The sequence below is a fragment of the Anas platyrhynchos genome, chromosome 5 (assembly GCF_047663525.1).
Source record: "Anas platyrhynchos isolate ZD024472 breed Pekin duck chromosome 5, IASCAAS_PekinDuck_T2T, whole genome shotgun sequence".
NCBI lineage: Eukaryota > Metazoa > Chordata > Aves > Anseriformes > Anatidae > Anas > Anas platyrhynchos.
Window position 1 is genome coordinate 36,981,661 of NC_092591.1, and position 18,725 is coordinate 37,000,385.

The 18,725-nt window shown below is 50.6% G+C and overlaps 1 protein-coding gene and 1 long non-coding RNA gene across 2 annotated transcripts; one reads left to right on the plus strand and one right to left on the minus strand.

Moving 5' to 3' along the window:
• The first annotated feature begins 51 nt into the window (after positions 1-51).
• On the plus strand, positions 52-5,499 carry CCDC177 (coiled-coil domain containing 177). The gene is made up of 2 exons (XM_038180396.2): positions 52-183; positions 592-5,499. Exon 2 carries the CDS (start codon positions 600-602, stop codon positions 2,511-2,513), a length of 1,914 nt encoding a protein of 637 aa, XP_038036324.2. The 5' UTR covers positions 52-183; positions 592-599; the 3' UTR covers positions 2,514-5,499.
• On the minus strand, positions 4,607-17,727 carry LOC113843896 (uncharacterized). The gene is made up of 5 exons (XR_003497814.3): positions 17,573-17,727; positions 13,488-13,649; positions 7,971-8,137; positions 7,415-7,488; positions 4,607-5,549 (listed from the first exon to the last, which is right to left on the minus strand). It is a non-coding gene; the product is annotated as an uncharacterized lncRNA (long non-coding RNA).
• Between the last annotated feature and the right edge of the window lie 998 nt (positions 17,728-18,725).

The following is an 18,725-nucleotide window of genomic DNA, read 5'->3' on the forward strand; positions in this document are numbered from 1 at the left end:
GCGGGGCTGCGGCGGGCAGTGCGGGGCGGCCACCGGGCCCGCCGCCGCCCCGCGGCTGCCATGGAGGAGCCACCACCACCACCACCACCACCACCACCACCACCACCACCACCACCACCACCATCATCATCACCATCACCATCACCAGCCACCTGATCCCCGCCGCCGCCGAGACAAAGCCCGGTGAGTGCCGCACCCAGCCCGGGGGGCTCCGTCCTGCGCCGCGGGGTCCCCCCGCAGCCCCCCAGCAGCAGCCCGGGCACCCCCCGGCACCCCCACCCGCAGCTCAGCCTCCCCCTGCCCCGAACAAAGTGCCCTGCCCGCAGCCCAGCCCCTCACCATGCAGCCCACGGGAGCCCAATGGGGTGGGGTGGGGTGTGGGGTCCCGATCACTGCATGCACCTGAGACCCCCAGCACCCCCAGCCCATGTGCTGCAGCCACCCCCCTGCATGGCTCCCAGACACCCCCGCACACCGCAGCATCCCCACTCCGCTCACCGTCCCCATCCCCGTGCCCTTCCCCATCCCTGGCGCCATGGCGGGGGGACAAAGGGGACCGCGGGCTCACCGCCACCGCTTTCTCCCTCGCAGGCGCAGCCATGGTGGAGCCACCAGCGGAGCCCCCTCCGCAGCCATGCCCTGCACCTGGTGGGGCAGCAGCAGCAGCAGCAGCCCCCGGGGAGGCGTCCCGTCCTGGGGAGCAGTCCCCACTGCTGCACCTGGACCTGTACAACTTCGACTGTGCGGCGGCGGAGGGCAGCCGGTACGTGCTGACCAGCCCGCGCTCGCTGGAGGCCTGCGCCCGCTGCGCCGTGCGGCCGGTGGAGCTGCTGCCGCGGGCGCTGGGGGAGCTGCTGCGGGAGGCCCCCGGGCGCTCCATGCGGGTGGCCGCCGGCCTCTACGAGGCCTACGAGCGGGAGCGCCGCCGCAAGCTGCAGCAGTGCCGGGAGGAACGGGAGAGGATCATCCGTGAGGAGAAGCGGCGCATCCTCGCACCCCTCGGCAGCCTGCCGCCCTCGCCCGCTGCTCGTCTCGCCCCCCGGGCTGCCACCTCCACCACCACCACTGCCGCCACCAGTGGACCCAGTCCCAAGGGGAAGGCTGGGGCGTCAGGAGGTGCCAAGGCCAAGAGCCACTCGCTGGACTCGCTGCAGAAGCGCCGGGAGGGCAGCTGGGGCAAGACCTCCTCAGAGTCGGGGGCCTCGTCCTCCTACAGCGGGGAGAGCCTGAGGGGACATGGGGGCAAGGGGCGCGGACGGGGCCGCGTGGCCGATGGCTCGCTGCTGGGGCGCAGCTTCAGCCTGGGCGACCTCAGCCACTCGCCGCAGACGGCCCAGAGGGTGGAGAGAATCGTGAAGGAGGTGAAGAGGAGGAAGGGTCTCTCGGAGGTGCCCGAGAGGGACAAGAAGATCGCGGCACTGATGATCGCCAAGCACCAGGAGGCCAGCCTCCTGCGGGAGCAGCGGCAGGCGGCCCACCTGCAGTGGGACAGCCAGCGGCGCCTGGCAGAGCAGCGGAAGGAGCAGGAGGAGAAGGAGAAGCAGAAGGCCCTCCTGCAGGGCCAGAGGATGTGGGAGAGCCAGGTGGAGAAGCGGCGGGGGAAGCTGAGCCAGGAGCAGCAGGAGGCCGCCCTGCTGAAGCAGAAGCAGCGGCAGGTGTGCGAGGAGAGGTGGCGGGAGCAAGCGGAGAAGCAGGAGCGGCTGCGGAGGGAGAAGCTGGAGAAGGCCATCCAGGAGGACAAGCAGAAGAAGCTCCACCAAGAGCACAATCTGAAGGCGAAGGAGGAGGGCAAGAAGGAGCACCGGGAGCGGGAGGAGCAGCTCCTGCAAGAGAAGCTGTCCACGGCCGCACAGAAGAGGCTGAGGAAGGAAGCGCAGCTGCAGAAGGAAAGGAAGCAGCTCAGCCAGGCAGAGAAACTGAAGCACGAGGCCTTGCTCAAGGAACTGGCCAAGCAAGAGGCAGAAGAGAAGGAAATGCTGAAGGCCTCCCTGGAGATGAGTTTGACCAAGGCTCAGGAGAACTACGAGCAGCTAATGGAGAAGAGGAACCAGGAGCTGAGGGAGAAGGCCAGGCGGGAGGACATGCAGATCCAGAGAGCCAAGCTGGCAGCAGAGAAGAAGGAAAGAGAGCAGAAGGAGCACTTGCAGGCTCTGGCGAAAGAGACAGAGAGGAAGCTCCAGCATGCTGCCCAGGTGGCTGAAGAGGTGGTCCAGGAAAAAGCCCGCAAGGTGGTCTTGAGCCGTCTGGAAAAGGAGAAAGTGCAGAAGATGAACAAGCAAAAGGTGGAACAGTATGAGGACTTACGGCGCCGGGAGATCCTCCTTTCTATAGAGAGGAAACTGGAGAGGAGCGAGCAGATCTTCAAGGAGAGGAAGACAGTCTTAGAAAATGCCAGGTCTGTAGCTCGGGCATCCTTCCACGTCCGGGAAAAGGTGCGGGAGGAGACTAACATGCGCACCTTTGACAAGATGGCCTTTGAAGCAGAACTGCATGCCAGCCTGGATAAGAAGTGAAAGATCTTTTCGTGGATGAGTAGGGATATGTTACCAATTGTCCATCATAATGCATCAGAAAGCTCCTCTGCATTAACACTTCAAAAAAAATAATAATAATAATTTGTTATTTAGGAGGAGCAGGGTACCGCACAAAAACGTGGCAGCTATTTCACATACTTTTTTAAACATGTTTTTGTTCTGGGCATGTTTTAAGGACCCACCTCCATCATCTGTACAGAGGGGGAAAAGAGCTTTTGCATCCTCCACCCCACAAGCACACGTTTTCCCAGAGGGCTGCAGAAGAAGTTTGTGTGAAACCTGTGAGTTACTGATTGTCTTAACTGGAGCTGACAACAGCTGCACTATTTTTAGTTGCAAAAACAGACAATAGAGACTACGTATGGGCTACCATTAGAGCCTACTGACAAAGAACCAAAACCAGCCCAGCTGATTCTGGTTCAAGTGACATTCAGCTGATTCAAGGTACGGGATTGCATTTTCAAAGCCACTGCACAGCCATGAAGGCACAGACGGCTGTATTGGAGAGGTCCATGTGTCCCTGGACATGCCTCACCTGCTGCTGATATCAGACATGGGGGGAAGAAAGCATGGGTCAAGACTTCATAACACCTTGTGAGTAGACATTGTGATCAGAGCTGGGCAGAAACTGTTAAAGGTGTTTACAAACACCACAGTTGCACTTCTGCTGTGTGCAACTGTGGCCCCTCCCCAGTATCCTCACCCCTCATTTCCAAGCATCTCTTTTAAAGGTCTGTAGAAGTTCCTCTTTCGAGGAGGAAGTTTGTAGGCAATCAACAATCTGACATGCACAACCCATTTGTTCATTAAGATATAAAAATTAACAAATCTGTGGAAGCTGGCCTTGCAGATCATTGTAAAATGGAAATCTGTGGACAGATTGCATAGAGGGGCTGAGGAATCTCCATAATTGGAGAAAAAAACTCAAAATTCTCAAAACTCAGCGAGACCCTGAGCAGCCTTATCCAGTTCAGTCTGCTTTGAGCAGGAGGCTGGACAAGGTGTGCTCCAGAGGTCTCTTCCAGCCTAAGGGTTGCATGAGTGGCTTAAAATGTTCCCCCAGCTCTTATCATTGTCTACTGGGCAGGGCAGCTTTTATCTGTCCACTGGTGCTAACAGTTATATGCTTATTTTAGGGCACATGAAGGAGTCAATGCACAAAATAGTGTACGTTACGGATCCTCTTAGATGAGGATCATGGTATTTTTACAACTGTAACTCAATCCCATTTATAGGGAAAGGAGTCCTTCTGACATTAATGTATTGGAAATGTGAAAAGCCTACCTACGCCCCATGGACAGCGTTCAAGTCAGTGTTCTGTTCCAGTTTTCCACATTCACTCTGCTGGGTTGCAGTTACAAGCACACATCCAAACCAGGCACTTTCTGCTGCTTTTTTTCTGGCCCTGGGTACTGCCAGCACCGTGCTCCACCATCCGTGATGCCGTGCTGGGTTGTTGTAGTGACGGTATCAAACCCAGGGCAAGGGGGAGAAGCAGCACGAAGAGCCAGGTTCTCATTTACTTGCAGATGTCTCTGACATACAACGCAGGGGATGAGAAAACCCGAAGAAGGTTGACATATGACACAGGCATGCGGTTCTGCATGCATAGATCACTTACCTCTCAGAAGGCTTTAAGAAGGTGTTAAATGACCAGCAGCAACAGCAGTAAACCAAGCACACCCTGGTGCCCTGCAAGGATGGAGACATCATAAAAGCAGCAATGGGAATGAAGCAAGTAGGGATCTCTTTCATTTTGATGGAACTTGCTCTCTTTGAATCACAGAGCAACTGGTGCTGTTGAGGGCAGGCAGCATGAAAAGTAGAAATTAGGGCACCTGAGTTACGTTTGCTCAGTCTGTCGTCAGCTCACTGTGTTACACCAGGCAAGTCCTTGAGGGCTGGCCCTGCTCCTATTGATATAAAAGGAAGCAGAGTCAGGCTCTGGGGACTGCTGTGACTCGCAGGAAATAGTAACACTTGGCTTGGCAAAACGCTTCTAAGACTCTGGACGAAAGACGCTAACAAAGCACAAGATACTGTTTTATTTATTTATTTGTTTGTTCGAGCTGTTATTAAAGTATGCCTGTTGGCAAAAAGCACCAATTAACAACAAAACTTAAAAACATGCACAACTCTGGGAAGGACAGCAGCGTTACTCTTTCCAGCTAGGAGCCTGTCACTGCACCCTCGTCCTCAAAACTACAGTCAGTTTGAACAGTGGAAGCAGTCCTGCTGTCCTACGGTAACACCAGACAGGGTCCTTCATGAAAATACAGTTGTGTGCATGTGTTGTTTGTACTGCAGTGCTCCACCTATGTCCTTGTAGCATCGAAGACCTGGAAAAGAGATGCCCAGTGGCCCAACTACATCCTGCATAAAATCTCTCCCTCTCCCTGGCAGCATTGGAGTTGGGATAAAACTTGCACTAACTTCTGTGTAGCCAAGATTTCATTTCGTTTGTAGCCTTTAGGGCTGCAGAGAAAGCCTGCCAGCGCTGATGCAAAGGCCTGTGCTCCCTGCTTCATCGCATTGTGCTTGAAGTTCACTGCTTGATCCATTCAGCAGAGAGCTAAGGGGAAAGATGGGAACTGTAAAGAAGGCATAACTTAAATTTAATGCATAATTTGATAAGCAAATGAGCAGCCACGGCCACTAACTGGAACAGTAAAACAGTATTTTTTCCCTGAAAGTCCACTGCATTCTGCCCTCTGACATGGTATTTCCAGGGCAGACTGAGAACGTTTTTACAGCCCAGGAGAGACGCCTTGGCCACTGACTGTAATTACACCTCGGGTCTATGCTTCCAAATGAGTTTGACACCTTGGGGCTACAGCCAAACTAATCAAAACCCATCTACATGGTGGTAATTGGATTGGCTAACTGCTGTTTCTATACTGTGCAGTGTGCAGCTCAAGTTTTGAATGTGCAATCTACGGAAAAAAATATTTTTTTTCAAAAGACATTAATCTGTGTATGGACTTCTTTATTTCTGTAGTGGTTCCAGTCCAAAACCTGTGAAAGTCAGCGGAGTTTTTAGTTACTTAAACTTGTGACATGGAAAATGAAGTCAGCTAGTTGGGTGGAGGCATGAGAGGTATTTCTTGGGTCTGCTTATGCTTTGTTTATTTGAGAAGGAGTTTAACTGCCGGGTTTCTGTGGAAATTGAAATTAAGCCCTGGTATGCATACAAAAAGAATGGCATTTTTAAATGAGGCTTGATATTGAGCTGCAAGCCAGAGAGAACTAAAAATGAAAGCAAGAAACATGTTATCTGACTGCTCCAAAATAGATCACAGCTTACACAGAGCACAGGAGCAGCTGATGACATTTGGTCAGGTTCTGCAGAAAGTTAACTTAGGTTGGGCTTCTCCTGGGATTAGAAGACACATTTTAGGCTATTGGTCTATTATAATCATGAGGTTATAATAAAGAACTTGCTTCTAGACCATGTGCATGCCTGCTGCAAAGTGACCACTAGACCTTGAAATACCTGCACTAAAAAGCAACAAAGGCCATTTACTGGCACATTTCTGTGACCAGTGGCACATCTTAGATCTAGCTAGCATCAAATTCCCAGGTGTCACTTCCTGAGCACTTGAAAGCCTTGCTCCAGATTTCATGTTGGATCCCATGGATCTAGTGGGACAAGCCAAAATCTAGGTCCAAATGCTACTAAACTTTTAAATCTGAAGCCAAACACTGATGCACACACCCACCCCTGTAACTCCACTTGAAAAGCACTGTACCCATTAGTACTAGACTAGACTGGAACTCCTCCTGCTAGGATGTGACCTGCTAGAAATCACTTTGAGGGGTTTCTGAAGTTGAGGTATTGAAACATTAGGGAGAAAGACTTCATTATCATTTCAATGTTCAAAAAAGAATTACAGGATCAAGTCCTGAGATTCATTTTCATTATATAATGATGGGAGTTTTACCTTTTGCACAATGCGACAAGATGATCAGGCACATAATCATGGGAAAGAAGAGACTGCCACACTCTCATCCATCACAGAATAAGGCAAGTAATTTCAGAGGTCCCAGAACTGTGCAGCCTGGTTTTCTTGGTCTGGTGCCCAGTGACTGGCTTCAGCGAAACTGAAGCTGCTTGTATTGGACATCAGAGAACTCACACATGAGGAGAGCCACTGACTGAAGGGCAGTTCCTGTAGCACGAACTCCAAATGAAGCTTTCACACACTTTGAGTCTTTGTTGACTATGTCATTTACGTGAATTATCTAGTTTTTAACAGCACCTGGAGTAAAGCTGGAGCCCTTCAGTGCCCATGAGAGCCCTAAAAGTCTGTCTCTTCTGCACGCTGCCTCTTCACACAACATTCATCACTAAACCATGAACTCTCTGTCAATGCTGAATTTGGCACACACATTCAAAAGCTATTAGGAGGAGCAGCTGCATCCCCACTAGTTAATATTTCACAAAGTATTTTAACCAAGTTTATCATAAACACTTTCACAGCATGAGTAAGAGAGATGTGAGGATGAGATTTCTCACCTTGGCTACCTACTGTGGTTCTCTTATGGTGCTTAGGAAGCTCTAAACTCATTCTGTGCTAAGATTTCTCTTGACACTGGGGAAATTTTGTTCACCAAACTGATGCTGAATATGCAATATGCACAGGTCTGAGAGGAGACTTTTTCAGTGTGTGTGTCTTTACTAAGCCAAGCCTGGACAGGGAGATGTGGGGAGTGCAGACTTTGCAACACAAAGTCCATCAACTACTAGTTTTCCAGAGGTTCTTCTAAGAAAGGCCCCAGAGCCACCACTAGTAGCCATTATCAGAGGTGACTGCTTCAGAGAAGTGACACTTCCTGCTTCTTTACTGACCTCAGAGAGAGCCAGGCTGACCACATCCTACCTGAGAACGGCTTCTCATCACCACCAGCTATTACGCCATAAGAAAGGATTTGCTTTCATCTGTGGGTCTTCTTCCTTTGGTGGTTAATACGTAATGGTTAGAATGATATTTTGCAAGTCTTTTTTTTTTTTTTTTTTCTTTTTCTTAAAGCAGGTGCAGGGAGGTATAGGGACAAGCCACAAAACTAGTTGGATGCAGGTTGTGGCTACGGGTTGTGGTTCTGCTTTGCAGGCCTGGGACTGTGCAGTTGTCCAGGAGAGCAGACATCACGCCTAGGAGAGCAAAGGTGCTCTGGGGGGGGATCCGCCTGCTCTCAAATCACATCACCTTCATTCAAAGCATGCAAGTGTAAGCTTGTTAATACCTTGCTGGGTCAAGGTCCCAGGGAATTAAGTTTGTTGGGTTTGGTCTTAGCTGTCATAGTTGAGAAAGAAAACTGTCACGGGCAAAGAACGGGAAGTCCCAGTCCCTCTGGAAATGAGCCGCATGATGTTTGCTTTGCAGCACAGTCCAGGCTTGTTTTAAGGTGAGCCAATGGAGCCCTGGTACAACTTACCATGGGAGCGCAGCCCCACAAGCCCTCTGCAAGCAAGTAGCACACGCTGTAAACAGCCAGTGCTGAGACACGGTGAGAAAATCAGAATGCTTCTGCTTCTAGGCAGGAGGCAGCTCTGCCCCTCTTTGTGGTGAGATGTTACTGGATGGTGCTCTGATGGGAAAATACTGTGAAGAGAAATAAAAAAAAAAAAAAAAAAAAAAAAAAAAAAAAAAAGCTAAATCACAATACAAGATACCTGGAAACACATTATCCATTTATGTACAGCAGCCAGCATTCAGTGGGAAGCTAGCATTCAGAGCCTTCATACGGGGATATGCTCCATATCCCATACGCCCGTTAATGCTAGGACATTAAAAAAAAAAAAAAATCAGTTCTAGGTCTGGTTCCTTTGTCCTTAGCTCGTTCATTTTGGCATGGCTTTTGCTGTGAAACAACCTTGTTACAGTAAGATTCAGTAAAAGAAACAGTAAAAGGACCCAAATCCTCCTCTTGCAACTTTGCATTCATCACCTAACCTACACCCCTGCCACTCAGCAAGAAATCTCCCACATTACAAAATCGCACTGGCAGTAAGAAATATCCTGTATTACAAAATCAAACCGCCAGTGCAATTTTGTACTTACATGCTTTACGCAGCTCCCTGTGTCCAACCCCGGGACCTGACTGTGAGGTAAACAAGTTATTGCCCGGTCTGAGTACAGGAAAACTGAAGCAGAAAGAACGAATGTGCCTGGCCCCGGGCCATGCTGGCACTCAGCTGAAGCTCTCACATCCTCCCTGCTCCCCCAGCAGCGCCCTAATTAACCTTCCTGCTGCAAGGAGAGGCTGTCCCTGAGCCTCTGCTGCAGCAGCTCCTCCGTTTGCTGCTCTCCAGCTGGAGCTGCACGGAGGATGGAGGTCTTAAGATGCCAGCCTCCACTTCTAGCCGCTGACCTTGAAGCACTTGAAGGGCCTGTAAAATATCTCTTTATGCTTTCAAACAGGGGGCCTGAATACGAATGGTGTGGCTGAGAATCCTTGAACCATCCCGGCTGACTAGAATCACCTCTGTAGATATGACAACACGCAGTAACACTATTTCCTCCAGCCCAACAAAGTCACAACTTCACCTCACTAGTTACTTCGCTAGAGCTACTCCAGGAACAAATGCAGCCTAGATACATTATCCTTTCTATTATTTATGTCAATCACAGTGTGTTAGGATAAGCTATGCCTCCAAGAGCCCACTGGAAATTTCCTCCTGCCTGAATCGTACCCAGGCAATGGGACGGTAGGGTCACACAGGCACTGGTATTTTTAGGCACAGAGGAGAGCCCATCGATACCCATCTGCGTGCGGCATTCCTGGATGTTTGCAGAAAGCAGTGTTTGCTCGAGCAGCTCAGGGCAGCTGGCACAGAGACACCTTGTCAGACAGCAAGCTAAACAGTGGGGAATAAATAAGAGGTTTGGCTCTCTGTCAGATGCTGTTGGGAATGTTTGGGGTTTTAGGAGGGTGATGGGATAAAGTCTTCTCATTTTTAATCACCTCCCAAGTAAGCTGTGCTATTTTTAACAGTTATCTAATGATTTATGAAAGATGGGAAGATAAACGAGGAAGGGAGCTTAAAACACAAATGTGCAGGTAAAGCGGAAAGACATTTTCCTTTCCGACCTGAAAAACCCTGAACATTATGAGAGCTTTGTTAAGTGCCAGGCAGCACACATTGTGTTCGACCCCAGGAGGGGGTCTGCTCTGTTCACAGCTTTGCTGCCTGTGTACCTGTCTCCTGCTCACTCCCAGTACCGGCTGTTTCCTCAGACTTCAAGGAAAAGGTGAGATTAAAGAAGCACAAGATGAGCTCCTTGAACAGAAGGGCAGCATTTTCACTGCGGAGGGGTCACTACACTACTGTCCTGGCAGGACTCAGCCCAGCTCTGACACGAAGCCAGCCCAGCAGAGGAGCAACACTTTGCTCTCACCGGTGGGTTTCTGCAGCCCTCGCCAATTACAGATGCTGTCTGAATCTGGGCTTTGGATCTTTGGCTGGCATAGACTGAGAACCTGCAGAAGAACAAGGATGTTGTGGAATGGCAAAGGGATGCAAAGGGATTTTTAAAAAGCAGCACCGCTGCTAATTTTCTTCCCTTGCGTTGTTTTCCCAGTCAGCGTAACATGGGTGGGGAGAACCCTAGCAGCACCAGAAATCATGTTTCAAACGGAGCAGCCCAGGCTCCACTAGTTTAACCACAGCACTGCAGAGCCCAGCATGGGCTAACCGGTCCAGTGTTCTCCACCTTCTCCTAATGGGCACTGAAACTCATCCTGAGCTCTGCTGAAACACGCATGGTTGGCTTATACTGGCCTGCGGGGCCTGTCATGACAGGAATTTTAGAAGTCTCTTAACAGCTCCGAGTTACGGCATCACTTTTTCTGCTAGTGCTCTGTGATGTCTCACCTCCTGCTGTGCAGGATGCAGTAGAGCCAGGGAGGATTGCTTCAGAAAGTCAGAGCTGACCTGCCTGCTTTCAGAAAACACAAGGCAGGTGGGTGCACTGAGGGATCCTTCAGTGCTTTACGCAATGCGAGTTAGAGCACCTGGCATCCTACATTTGCTCTGCATACACTCCACATCACTTTGTACGGTAGCTGTCACTTCAACTCATGTCTCTTAGATGTGGCAAGTCCCAATATTTTCTAGGCAGAAGGGACTGCCCAGAGAAGAAAGGCAGAAGTTTTCTGTGATTGCTACAACATTGCAAAGAACCTGCTCACCACTCCTTGCTCAGTGAAGTATCCCAATGCATTCTATTTATGGCTCCATAAAGAAAAAAGTGTGGCAGTAGGAGGTTCCTGAAGGCAGTGAGGTTCATACCTACAGCTACTGGCCTCTCTACACGTCTCTGCTCAGCATGTGCTGTGCTACTCAACAGATTTCCTGTGGAAAGGAACCTGCAGAGCCCCCTCTCCAGAGACACTGTACTATAATGCAGATGCCACATGATTCAGTCACAGCCTGTGTTTCCCCAAGTGCATAAAAAAATAATCTGTAATGCAGCTACCAGGGGAGTTCTGCAGAGTCTCCTGCAATCTGCAGGGGCCCTTTGCATCCATCCCAATGCCCACGCTCTATAAACTCGCAGGCTGTACAGTACTCACTGACCTTGCAGTTCTGTCTGAACCCTCCCTGTGACAACACACTGCAACGTTTGGGTACAGGAAGGCATCCTGCAAGCAGGCAGGGCTGGCCAGGGAGTCAGTATATCAGATCTATAGAGTATAATGTTAACATAAGTCTTTTCCATGGGGAGGTTGTTGGCACAAATGCAAAGGAACAAAGCACCTCCCAAGAGGAAAGGAAAGAACTGCTGAATGTGAGAGATAAGAGATAACTGGCAAAGTGGGGGATTTAAATAACCTCCAAATCATAGGTACACAGCTTATAGGCCTCATGCAACAGAAATGTGCATAGCCAAACAGGTCCTCTTGTACAATAATTTGTGTACCCTTGGGGAAGGAATGACGGCGGAGGGCACTTAGGACCAGAGGTAAGAGAAGAGAGGTGTTTTGCAACACCAGGGAGTACCAGGAAAGCTGAGTGAGGGGACGAATGCAGGAAAGCTGTTCTGTAGATCTCCAGAGATGATGGCTCTCACACCAATACAGAAAGAAGAAAAAAAAAAGAAGAAAATAAAAAGTGTCCTGAATGAGTGGTGGGCATAAGGAGGGAAAAGAAAAACAATCTCCACAAAGCTGCTGGGCTAAGCTTAAGGCCCAAATTTAACATCAGGCTGCGAGGAGCTGGCAGAGACCCCCAGCATGCCCCCAGCCCAGCTCTGGTCAGGAAGGCAGAGGTGTCTGAGCCCCCCACCAAGGCCAGGGCCAAGCAGAGCTTTGTGTACAGACATTTTGATCCAGTCACCAGGCCGTGGGGCTGGGTTCCTCCCGGTAGGGTCAGCTGCCCAACACGGTGACACCTAGCACCTTTCTGTGCCCGAGCTGAGGTGACACCATGGCCAGAGGAAACCTGAGGCTGGCGCTGGTTCAAGGAGGGCAGGGTCCTTCTGAAAGGGAAGAGGCAGGCTAGGGGGGTTTCATAACCCTCAAATATGCACTGCCAGCATGGGAAGAGAGGGACACTCAGCAGGAAGAGGGGGACAGGTGGCTGGATGGGAGGCTGAAACCTCTTGGGTCAGGCCTGGTCAAAACTCTCCCTCTGCTTTCACTTGCGGGCAGGACCCTAAGGATCACTACTGAGGATTTGGGCCTCAACCCTCAACGACTTGTACAACCCTGAGACCTGGTCATGAATCCACGCACTGATGCTTTCTATGGCTCAGACAAGCCAAGACACTGCCTGGGTGCCAGGGGTACAAAGGGCAGGTTGGCCCTGGGCATAGGTTCAGGAGAAACAGCTTTGTTCACCCCTCTCTGGGCCAAGTCAGCAGAACTAGTTAGTAATTCAGGACAGAGCAGAGGAAAAATAATTATAAACCTTTCTATATACGGCAGATAGCAGACAGGATCAATACACAGAGGGACTCCCTGATTTCTGACAAGCCTAAGCCCTCAGACAACTCTGTTTTTTTGCACCAGATGGCTCCATCACTCGATAAAGTAGTGCCCTAGATATGCTGGTTGTTTTCCAATCTGCCACCAAATTAACACAGGGGGACAGGCACGTACAGACACGGCTCCCACACTGTTACCACAGCTCCTGAGGCCCCCCGCAGCAGGGTGCTGCGTTTTTGCAGCCCCCTCCCCAGGAGCAGCTACCGAAGGGATTAAACAGGGAGTGTTATCTAGCGCAGTGGCTTAATCACTAAGCAAAGTGCTCATCCCCTGACCACGAGGTCAGGGAATTATCTCCCTGACAGATAATGCAGCCAGGGCTTGGAGCAACCCGAGTGGCTGGACTGTCACTGCCAGCCCACAGCTTTACTGCTGCTTCTGGGAGAGCAACACCGCTAAGATTCCATCAAGGTGCAGTGTGGCTCTCCGCAACTGCCCTCAGATGCCTCTTGCAAACATAATTGAAATTCAGCCTTGTTGCCCTCCCATAAAACACCCCCAACACCAAATCTCAGAGGGCAAAAGGGTTTGAAGGCTGAATGCATTTAGCGTACTACAGGGAGAGCATTATTCAGGAGGAGCTCCTAATAGGCTGCAAAGGACTAAGCAGGCTCTAGGCCTGGGCCAGAAAAGGAGTGACACAAGCGACTTGGGGGAAAAAGCATGTATCTAGAAATATACAGAAGGCAAAAGATCCTGCTCCCCATAAGCCAGCCTATTGTGGCAGTGCTCAGTGTGCACAAGGGCAGCCCACTTGGCTCTGACAGGGAAACGGAAGGGATCGGTGACAAAAGTCTTTAGACATTGAAGCATAAGGAATCCAGGGCTGCTGCCACCAGGAAAGAGCAAGTGGAGTTCTCACATAAACAGCTACAAAAACAGATTCTTGCTAAGAAATAACATGAGGCAGGGGCTTGTGCTTTACCCGTAACAGCCATTCTGTGTAAAGTGCAGGTGCCTCACCTGTGAAGGCCAGGGGCCACCCTGCAGCCGGGGGTGATGCTCTCCTCATTCCTCCCACCATGGGATGCTTCCTGCAGCACTACTGTGGGATGCAGGAGCAGCTCCCACCTTAGGGTGCAAGCTTTGCCCAGAGTCTGCTCAGCAAATACCACCTTCCTTCAGCTGTAAATAAAAACAAAAATGTTTTTACTACTTCTAGCGCAGAAACACAAAAGGTGAGCTCTCTGTGTCTCTATTCAGCTCAGCTGACAGAGTCATAAATGTGGGGAGGTAGGAGAGGCAGAGCAACTGCCAGCATTTCATTTTCTTAGAAAAGCAAACTGCATTTTCTCAGAAAGCCAAAAAATCCCCACTGAAGCAGCACTGGATAAATCATGTTAGAAACAGCTTTCTGGCCACCAGTCTCTTATGCTGGCCAGAACAAGCCCTGTCCTCTTGCTGCCAGGGTTATGTGTGGGTCACTTCGGCCCTCTTTAGAGGAGAAAGCCACTGACTATAGCTTGAGGGTGTTTATCAGGTGTCCACCATCCCAGCCTCCCCCTGTGGCCCCAGGAGACCACGTTAGTGAAGGACAGGAGAGGGAAATGCAATCCCTTCAGAGCCCTTCCTCTCAAGGTTCTCCTGCGGGGAGGTTCAGCCACAGCTACCATTAGTGCACACCTCCCTTCTGCTGCTGCTCTGTTCCCCAGGCCCAGGGAAGGATCTGGGCTGGTGGAAAGGCAGGTCAGATAGCTGAAGCTTTCCGAGCTGGTCGCACCGTGCCCTTTTCTCTCACATAGCACCCCAACAGCTACAGCCCAGCTGCTTCAGCAAAGGGACAGAGGTATTTAAACAAATAAAAAGCAGAATAAGTAACCTGTTCCCCTGGGAGAGCTAGCTGCAAGCAAAGGTCTCTCCCAGTCTCTCATCTCAGGCAAAGGAGATAAAAACCCACAGTGCTCCACGTGGAAAACGGAGCACTAATAAAAAAAAAAAAAAAAGCTTCAGATTTTCCACTTGGCTGCCGCTCCTCAGCTCCCTCCCTTTCCTACCTGCATTTCTCTGTGCCTGTGGGCAAATCTGACATTACATATATTTCTATATTGTCCATAATTAAGAAAAGAGGTCCTTCTCCCCACTAAGTGGCTCTCAAGAGCAGAGATAGGGGAATTTGCATTTAAAAGCTGCCTGCCTTGCAGCCCCAGCCTCCTCTGCATCCCTCCCACAGCCGTGGTCCCTGCAGCCATCACAGCCCAGGCCTCCAAGTCCCCTTGGCCTTAATGAAAGCTGGACAACCCCGTCACAAGACAACATCTCAGGATACAAAGGAGCCTTTTAACCTTGTGGAAATCAAGCACTCTCCTCCGCTTGGACATTCCCATTTCACTGAGCACCACCTTCTCCCCACAAGCAGACTTTCCCTCCCATCACCCCAGGGCTGAGGCTGGGCTTCCCCTGGGGGCTCCGTGCCTTCCAGCTCCCCACACCCTGCCGAACCATGGAGGCTTCCAGGTCAGAGCCTGCTTAGGTGCACGTCGGTCCTGCACCACTAATAGAGGTGGGCAAATGCCCAAGAGGTGGCAGAGATCCCATTCCCCAGTATGTCCAGCCACAGATTAGAGTAACACTAGAACTGGCCATGTGGTGAGTAGGTAAAATGTACTCATCTGTGGCAGACAAGAGGAAAGATTAGATGCCGTAGCATTCTGTCTTAACCTTAAGCTTTTTGCTAAATCTCCGAAGATTAAGGAGAGAGGAGATTCCATAATATAAAATCTGGTTTGTCTTTAGCTCGGCTAAAGATGAACACTCACTCCTCCACATCCTGCCTCTGTGTACCTCACGTTTCTGTGTGCATAGGCTCCAGGAGGGGAGCCGAAGTCACGGCCTGTCTGCTGTTATCTGCGCCTGGGATAGGAAAATGTTGAGGAAATTTCTGTCAGGACAGCTGTCTGACCTGGCTTATCTACATGCCAACACATGCATTTAATGCACAGCATCCCTTTACGCATACACACGCATGTGCAGATAAGTACAAATATATGTGTGAGTAGGGGTGCTAGCTAGCAGCTTGGAAGGGAAACCCACAGCCAGCATGGAGGCTTAGGACAGTTCGAGGGATCTCTACCTGTTTTCCTGAGCCCACAGGGCACATTGTGACTAAGCCTGTCCCACAGACCCCAGACGGGCCTGTGCTGGTGGGCAATAGGCCCCCCACATCACACTTCTGCACCTGCAGGACGTGCCCAAACCACCCATGAGGTGGGCTGTGGTGCGGTTAGCAGAGGTTAACACCCCAGGGTGTTCTCCGGATAATTCTATGCATTTTCTGCATGAAATGCTCAAGTCTGAAAGACTTTAGGAGTTGGATGAGAAATATTTTCTAGACAGAAATACAGTGCTATGAAAAACGCATGAGCAGCTGCAGCTTCCTGTAGGCCACATCTCACCTCCCGTGCACTCACAAGCCTCAGCAGGGTGGGCTTCCCCACCGCCAGCAGCAGCACCACAGCCCTGCCACTCTGCACAGCATGCCAGGGTGATGCTGATCCCGACCTCAGGCAGATATTCACCGGTAGCCAAATGGGAACAAAAGTAAAGTTGAGGGAGAAGGCTGGGGGAGGTGGAGAGAAGATGTCTTTTGCGGTCCCACCCTGTGTTTATTATATCTTAATATACGCTATCTTTGGTGACAAATCTTATTTCCCTCCAGCCCTGCTGAGATGAGTGTGTGGTTGAACAGGGAAAATGATCAGAGGCTTTGAAGTCACTGATCAAAAAGGATCCTCTGTCCCTGGCCTTCCCAAGCAAACACCACCTTCCAGGGTCCTCACCTGCTTGCAGGAAGGACTCCCCACAGCAGTGTACGTAAGAGTCACAGGCTGAAGTAATTTAGTGCAGTTGTAAGAGCAAACACGCAGCATCCATCCATCTTCACTTCTCATCAACTTTTCTCTTTGTAAACAAGCAGCATACTCCTTGGGAAAATAAATCCACTGCAACTCCTCCTTCACACACACTGCTGCAGCCTTGGAGGGACCAAGCTGGACAACTGGTATCAACACCTACAACCCCACACCCACACTGGTGCTCAGCATGATTAGCTGCAGACCCCTCATCCCTTATTGCTTTCTTATCCTTAAAACTGGCAGTAAGATTTTTGCCCCAGTCCGCTGTGGATCTGGATCATGCTAAATATTCTACGTAATGGGCGGCCACCAAATCCAACCACTGGTCACCGCCAGGAGCCAGCTGCCAGCTAAAAGGAGAACATGGGCTTAGTGGGCACATTCTCTTCTGGTTCCTTCAGCATCAGCTGAAACAGAGGCTAGAACATCCTCTTCAGACAAAATCATTTTGTCACTCACTGCTGGCTGGCTTCATACTTTGAATGCAGCATATCCTGCAATTCCTCCTCAACCAAGCTTGGTGCATGAGATAAGCACACTTATTTTGCCCATCTAGAGTACCTTTGAATGGCTGGGAATTTTCTGTCCTCATTTCGGAGCCCACGTTCCCCCTACATAGAGAACAAAGCCCACTCTGCTTGCACAGGGAGCCTACACTGTTTCTCTTAATCTAAAATAAGTTCCACATTAAAACCTACCTGCTCTGTATTTATGTGCAGGGAGAAACTATGATAAGAGAAGCCCATCAGAGAGGAGAGGAGGAAGCCAGGGCCGGGTTTCATTGCTCTTTGTCTGATGCAGGAGGACACAGCTCATCTCACAGGCATGGGGAGGGCCAGGAAGAGGAGAGCCTTTGTTGGACCTGGCATCACCCAGCGGGGCCGTGTTGGTGTGAGCTCGGCTGTGCTTTCTCACCAGGTCTTGCTCAGCAGCACAACGCCAGGAGAGGAAAAAGGAACCATAGCTTCAGACCCCTTTTCTCCAAGCAGCTGGGGCTAGATGCTGGTTGGGACTGGAGGTGGGTTTTGCTCACCAAAAAATAGGACAGTTGCATTCTGTATATTTAGGTACAGGACACAGCACACAAGTTTTTGTTTTTCCTTAAACACCCCAACCCACTACCAGGAGTGTTTTGGTTGTTAGGCCCTTTAGCTGCACTCCCACATCTCAGCCTTATTCCTGGTGAAGCCTCCTCACCTTCTCGCCTGCAGCAAGCGGGAGCTGTGCCTCTGGCAGAATGAGGAAAGGAGAAATGAAAGGTGCTATTCCCAGGCAAGGTGCAATCTCTTCTCTCCAACCATCTTTGCAGTAAGCCTGCTCCTCCAGCTTGCTACAGGAGCCACAGGATTCCCACCCTCTTATCAGGTGCTTTTAGCTTTTCTCACCACCTCACCTGCTGCCAAGATCAGTGCACCCAGCTGTGCAAGGACCCTTCATCAGCAGGGTCCTTGAGCACTTGTGAACACCATCACTCTGCAGTATGTGCTATTGCCCTGTTCGTGGCTCTGCTTTGGAGCTCAGAACAAAACCAGCACAAAACAGAACCCACGTTCCTCATGCCAGAGGAGCAGGGGCTGGCATCTCCTGCAGGCAGGCGCTGATGTACGGAGGAAGTGGGAGCTCCCCTGCCCACAGCACCAATGGTGAAGAAACTGACAGGAGCAGCAGTCCTAGGAGAGGACCCATCCCTCTGCTTGTGGGTACTTTTCCACAGAGAGGTATGAAGCAGGGCACAGCCAAGAGGAACTCAAGCAGTAAGCAGAGTTTACTTATTATTTTAAGCAATGCAAAGCCTGCACTTTTCATAATACAGCAGAAGAACAACACATGACCCTGCCGTGCTATTTATTGCAACACCTCTGAGTTAGCAAAAGGTGCCTTTGCTACCCTCACAAAATGGCCTTTGTCATTTTTCTTCCTCTGAAGTGCCAGACCTGCCAATGCTGAAGGAGATTTTGTTCACAGCACCGCAGCACGTCCTGCTCTGGTGCTGGTGCAAAAAGGAACAGAAAGGACTCACAGACCTGGCTGAATCCTCAGTTGCATCTTTCCTCGTTCCGGCTTTAGAGCTAAGCCTACAGTAAGAAGTAAATGAGTTACTTAATATAGAAGAAGAGATGTTATCCTGGCAGGCAGAAAGACACCGTGGCTGCTCAGAGAACTGTCCCTGTGAGGGCCAGGCCTCCTCGGACCCACACAGCTGCTCTCCGGTGACTGACAACAGCCCAGGCACAGCTCCAGCCATCTTCTGTCCCTCCGGTAGCCACAGGAAACAACTGCACGAGAAAGCAGTTGAAACAGACTGTTTTCTGTGAAAAAACTATTACCTTTTCTGCAAAGAGCCACATTA